General features: G+C 36.4%; 1 protein-coding gene across 1 annotated transcript; it reads right to left on the minus strand.

Annotated features, from left to right (window-relative positions):
• Positions 2,219-5,735, minus strand: LOC110395067 (protein PXR1-like). Its single transcript, XM_021389152.1, has 4 exons — positions 5,608-5,735; positions 5,176-5,340; positions 2,615-2,660; positions 2,219-2,499 (listed from the first exon to the last, which is right to left on the minus strand). Exons 2-4 carry the CDS (start codon positions 5,245-5,247, stop codon positions 2,219-2,221), a joined length of 399 nt encoding a protein of 132 aa, XP_021244827.1. The 5' UTR covers positions 5,248-5,340; positions 5,608-5,735.

Below are 6,550 nucleotides of genomic sequence, written 5' to 3' on the forward strand. Positions count from 1 at the left end.
TGCTACTCTAACACCCTGTGTTGTTCTAATGGGACACTGCTAATTTAATAGATTGAAAAATAAGAACTTCATTCTTAATGAACTCGAGGGTCCTGAGTCCTAGGCTGACTGTTTTGAAAATTAACACTAAAGCCTTAAACTGGCATTGGCTGGAAGCCAAAGGAGGGAGTATAACCCAGGGCTACTGCTCTTACTGTGACCTAAGCCATGGGAAAGGCTCTGTATCAACTTCTCATTCAGATTCAAATACCAGTAACCTGTTGTTTTTCATCAACACATGAGCAATGCTGGGTTTTGAGACACTTTAGATTAAAAAACAATAATAAATTGAACAGCAAAGACAAAATCAGATTATGAGATTACTGAAGCCCAAAAATCTATGGCCAACTGTCATTAGGTGGTAACTTCCAAATTATTCTGCTCTACAGGACTGTACGTCTCTATTCTTATTCAGCAAAATTAGCTGCAAAGGTAAAATGATACACATAAGAAATCAGATCCTTTCATCAATACAGTTGGAGCACTCTGAGTTATTAGACAAATCCAGCTGGTCACTGTCCTATAGCTGCTGCTGCTTCCTCTGAAGGAATTCTTTTTGTCCATTGCCAAAAAGACCTAAGGGTGCTCTGCCTTGAGACAGTCAGCAGTGGGAAATGGACTATCCCATCCCAGAATCTCGAGTGGAGGGACTGGGGAGGAGAGCAGTGGGCCAACTGTGGTGCTCAAATACCTTTCTAATAGGTGTTGGTGTAAAGCCCAGATGGATGAGGGCTGACTGTCTACTGCTTCTTCACAGGCCATTGAGAAATCCAGTCCTGATAATTTATCCAGATACTTCCCTCCTTATTGAGTTCCACATAGACACGTGATTTGGAATATCTTCATTATGAGATCTTAAATGGTAGAAAACATACCTTAACAGTGGGGAAAAGTCTTTTCTAGTGATCATTATCTTTGTGACATGTCCCTGGTAATATAAATTTCAATACACATGGTAAACTTGTACAAGTAATCCGATGCGTTTTCTTAAAATTTTTCTTTTGACTTGAGAAATCTGACATCTATTCTTCATATGTGACTAAATTTCCCAGCCATATAGATATAATGAACTTGCAAAGTCATCTATATTTTTATTGGTTGTGCATACAGTGTCCACATTTCCCTGAGGCAGAATGAATTTTTTGCAGACCTGAGTTATGAGACTCTTCACTGATGTAATATAAACAGGAAAGCCAATATCTGATATAGCAGAGCTTAGGATTTGTCTTTTCCCACTCTCCCAGAAATCTAGAAAATTTATTGGTCTCTTGATGTCACTTGACAGTAAAATAAGGAAAATATTGTCACATGAAAAGTCCTAAACTTTCAATAGAGAATACCTGAAAATAAGGAAATCGTATTCAGGCTTGACTTGCGGCATTCATCTCACTCAATTTCAGTCATCAAGGTATTCACAGCTAAACTAGTCCATCCAGAGTCTTTTTATAGGGTAAAGCTATTGTGGGATGCTGTTCTTCTGGCCTATTTTAGCTATCTACCTGGAGAAAGAGATGAATTTCTACCTAGACCATACTGACAAAAGTAATTACTTCTCTATGGACTATGGTAACTAGCTCAAGTGCAAACCTACCGTTAGTTAGATGAATGTCATCCTCACTGTACAAAGACAACAACACTGATACATTAAGAAGCAGCAAATTAGAGAACAACTCTCTGACTTCTTTTAGTCAATGTTGAATCACTGTAACATCCTTCAGTTTTCTCAAGGCTTGTTGCAAGTCTTAGGCTATCTAAATAGGAGCCACGCTCCCAAATTCTTTTCTAAAACTTAATTTTGTAACCTACAAAGGTCAATCATAGTCAATATACAATCTTGCAACGTCTTCTTGCACCTCAGCTGTCTCAGAAAAAGGGCATATTTGCACAATGTGTTATCTGCTTCAGTTGAGTGGGTTAAAATCTACCAAAGACTTTTCCTTCATAATAGAAAACTCTGTTTCCTGTGGGTGAGAAAGGGTTAAAGGAGCATCTTTTTCTCATCCTTTGGGAAGAAAGAGGTTTAAGATAAATAGTTGAAGAAATAGTCTAATCTAATCTTTATCTTGAGTATACTATGAATATTGTTAGATTGCATTTGACAGTATTTAAACCATAGCAACTGGCTCACAGAGAAGTTATTTAGAAATTCCTGCAGAAATGTTCTGCCATAATACACAGACTACAAGAGTCGACCTGTGTTGTATAGTGGATTTATTGTCTCTGGAATAAGAGGTTTAGATTTTACCAAATAATAAAAAATATAGAAAAAAATCAGCCCCATATACTCTTCTCTTCTCTTCTCTTCTCTTCTCTTCTCTTCTCTTCTCTTCTCTTCTCTTCTCTTCTCTTCTCTTCTCTTCTCTTCTCTTCGCTTCGCTTCGCTTCGCTTCGCTTCGCTTCGCTTCGCTTCGCTTCGCTTCTCATTATTATGAGAAGGTTGATCATTCTTATGATCCTCATCTAAAAAAAAAATATCAAAATTGTTCTCACAATTCAAACAGCAATTGCAGTTTACTGCCTTCATAGATATATATAGATATCCAGTGCTGAATTTCAGTTAATTAACAACACCTACCTTCATTGATTTTTGCTGTGGAACCTTTCGACCAGCACTCTGAAAACTGAGCAAATGTAACAAATTTAGTTTCGTTTCATGCTGTCAAAATTAAGTGGAAACACTAACCAGATTCTAGAGGCTGGAAATCTGCAACAATAGTGTCTTGTATTTGCAAGAATAAAACTGAAGTTTTCATTTTGAGTTATGAAGTCAAGTTAAATAACAAAAAGTAACACTCGAGTTCAGACAGTTTGCAACCTTGACATAAGTTTGCAGATCAAAATAAGCTCCTAGGTATGGCTTTAATTTGATCTACTAATTGTGAGCACTAGAAATGGAGTTTAGCTCTCTGTAGAATTTAATTGCGTTTGAGTTGACTCAACTAGCTGAAGCTACAATTTTTTTAAAAAATTTCCTGAAAAAATAGCAGCCAGAGTTGTTAAAAAAAATGATATTTGTGATCTGTTCACTACCTGCAATTCAGGTTCAAGTCACTTGAAACAACAGTGCTTAGCAGTCTAAAAATGGTTAGCCAGACATCTAAGATAGAATTAGGAAGATTCCATGTGATTTCCTGAAATTCAGCTTCTGCCTTAAGCTCTGTAAAGCTGTATGTTACAGCACCTGCTGATAGGTTTCAGCTGAAGTGTGACTTTAAAAAAAAAACAATAACTGAACTGCGGATTATGTAAAAACGTGGTCTCCTCTCATCTTTGAGCCAACTATTTTCCTTTCAGTACACATGCCACTATCTCAGTAATACTAATGGGATATAGCAACACAGAAAATATCTTTATTTGGTACCTCTCTATGAGAAATTAAGCATCAGCAAGCCTCATCGACCAGGAATTATCAAGTTTTGTATCTTAAACAGCAATTTTTAGGTTGCATACAATAGCGTGTTGTGGCAGAAAATCTGATGTGTGTAAAAGAAAGTGGAAATTTTTTAAAGAGATCTAAGCTAGATCCCACAAACCTTTACGCATGCATGGTTCGTACGTTTGCAAGTAATCTCACAGACAGGAAGACTGCACAATCAGACGATGTTAGAGAAGAAAAACAACAAAATTATGCTATGGTAAACAAATAAAAAAATCACAATCCTGTGAAAAATCATTGGTAGCACACTTTATGCATTTTTTTAAATTTTAATTTCCCCACATTTCCACTCAATTCCTCTTTCTTTGAGTTTCATCTGATAAGGTCTCCCTCCCACTCCCTCCATCTGCGATATAAATCTAATTCTTCATGTACTTTCTCTTCCACTTACTTTTCAACTCTGTCCCCAAAGCTCCTGAAATTTCAGTGATTAATTGAACAGAACCTGGAAAGCTGCCAAGCCTACCTCGTTCTCATTGGTTTGACAATGTTCCTGTACTCTGGTCATTAGTACAGCATGACCCTGCAGAACTAACTCAGCCATGAAGCAAGTTAATCAGTAAATGAATGGAGTTCTTGAACAGAGAAGTTTTATCCTGAGTTCACCAAAGCAATTATGTGTTAATTAATTCTCTGCCAGGCACAAAGTAAGACAAATATAGGAAGTATGATCTTCAGAGAAATAATTTTCTAGGGAGAAGGTCAAATCCTAAACTGATATAAATTGCCATAGCTTGCTTTACTTACATTGAGCTGTTATGATTTTCACTTTCTGAGGATCTGGTCCTACTATAAGAGGATTCACTGTTTTAATTTTATTCCTAATCCTAATATCCAACAGACTTTCAATGCCAGCTGTGCCTTTCTTCAAAGAAATAATGAGCTTCCTCTGAAAAGTTACTCATAAGACTTAAATTATAAATAACAAATGCAGTATGACTCTATTTTCTATACATGCATATCTGTCATGTTATGTTGTCGTTAGACAACATATAAATATATATCTAGCTCCTGACCTTTTTAATGTTAAATTCCTTACAAATTTATATGTGTAACCTGCTAAAAAAAAGACAGCTTTAAAATCCCTAGGAATATGTAGACTAAGACTTGAAAGAAATCTTTGGATTTTGTATTTCTTTATATTTGAAAAATTAACTCCTTTGAGCATGACTCAAGTAGAGCACAGTTCAGAGTGCTGCACAAGCAAAACAGCATACAAATCTCAAATGAAAAATAAGCAAGAATCTGGTTCTGTTCTTACTTAGTAAGATTTGTAACATTGATTTAAAGGTGAACCAAAGCAGATTTTAAATTGAGCAACCTCTACATTATTTTAGAATGCAATTTTAAAAAAATCCACACTGAGAGGGGTATTCCAGTTACCAGATGTTCTTTTTGTGACACTTTGAAGGGATTTAACATTCAGAGGATTCCCAAGTTTAGCAAATAAAATCTCAAGGCACCATTATTTGAAGTCACTGGTAAGAAGATGCCTCCTAATCTACCAGCAAAACACTGACTGTACTCATCTAGTATATAGAATCATAGAATCACAGAATGGTTTGGGTTGGAAGGGACCTTTAAGATCATCTAGTTCCAATCTCCCTGCTGTAGGCAGGGACACTTCCCTCCAGACCAGGTTGCTCAAAGCCCCGTCCATCATGGCTTTGATCAGAGGCTAAGTAAAAATTGATAATTACCAGACATTCGTTGAAACAGAAGCACTTCATATGCTGACCATGCCAAAGGTGCTGGTTGGTGCGATTGTCCATATATTGTATTTTCTCAGGAAGAAAGACGTCACATTTTTGTGCTCCATTTCCATCAACATTCAGTTTTATTGCTCTTCCGTTGTGTTTTTAGTTCTATAAGCATAAGTATGTGAGAGTGAGATGAGAAAAGCATTACATCCTGGGCTTAGCTGAATTGCAGGAGTGTAGCTGAATGCACTCTGCTTCATGCCAAAAATTCATATAGGATGTGCCTAAGGGCTTATGATTAATAAAAGCTTCTCAAAAGTGTAATGCTGAAACAGCTTCTCTGAAAAACTGGTTGTAATTCCTCTAAGCTAAGCCAAGGCAGGTGTCATACACATATAAAATCTGTAATCTTCCAGTAAAATCTGTTGTTACCTTTCAATATTTTTTGTGGTCTGGACAGTCAAACACATAAAGAACAGTGAGGATAGATGAGTCTTCTCAGAAGCTGTTACTACTTCCAAGCTCACCAAAGTGCCCACAGGATACTTTCCAGATTCCTCTTTCTGTAAGACAATGGGAATGGTACTGTTTGCAGACAAAACAGAATGAATGATCAAAGGTGACACAGAAAGGTGTAATACGTATATGCCTCTATGCAATCACAATTCAAAATGACAATATGCCTACTAAAATTATTTGGATTGCGTGTGATAAGGTGGATATTTTGCCATTCCTGGTGATATCCAACAAGTAATATTTATTAACTAATGTTCTTCTTCATCCTTCACTTGTGATTAATCTCTTGTTGAAGGATGGGGTTTGCTAAGGAAAGTAGTGTTCTGAATTTTAAGGTACACAGAGAACTATGTAAAAAAATTAAGCACTCAGCTGCCCTTCTTTCTGCAGGGTAGGAAACCAGGGGTCTCTAAATAGCCAGACAGATGTATGAGTGATTATTAAAACTACAGATACATCTTATATGCTGAAACAAAGAGCCAGAAGAGTAGAAGTTTATCAATACACACAAGCAGTTTGATGCACAGTGCAGCTGTTTCCTGTGGCTTTTTGTAAAAATGTTGCTCCAGATTGTCTAAGCTAAGGTACTGAAGATGCTCCTCTACCCATCCTGCCATGTACTTTCACAAAACTTGTAACAATATTTTCCCACTCTTTGCCTCTCTTACACACTCAAAACATGATCATATCTACTTTACTTAGAAAAAAAAAGGTGAAAATAAAAGTTAGGATTCAGTTTTTGTAAGGGTACATAAGAGTAAAGGGGATAAGGAGTACCCAAAAAGCACTTGGGAAGGAAAGCATTGTATAAAAAAAATAATGAAATTGTATGAATAGTTTGAATACAGTTCAGTAAAAT

Source organism: Numida meleagris, chromosome 2 (genome assembly GCF_002078875.1).
Source record: "Numida meleagris isolate 19003 breed g44 Domestic line chromosome 2, NumMel1.0, whole genome shotgun sequence".
In the NCBI taxonomy this organism is placed as follows: Eukaryota; Metazoa; Chordata; class Aves; order Galliformes; family Numididae; genus Numida; species Numida meleagris.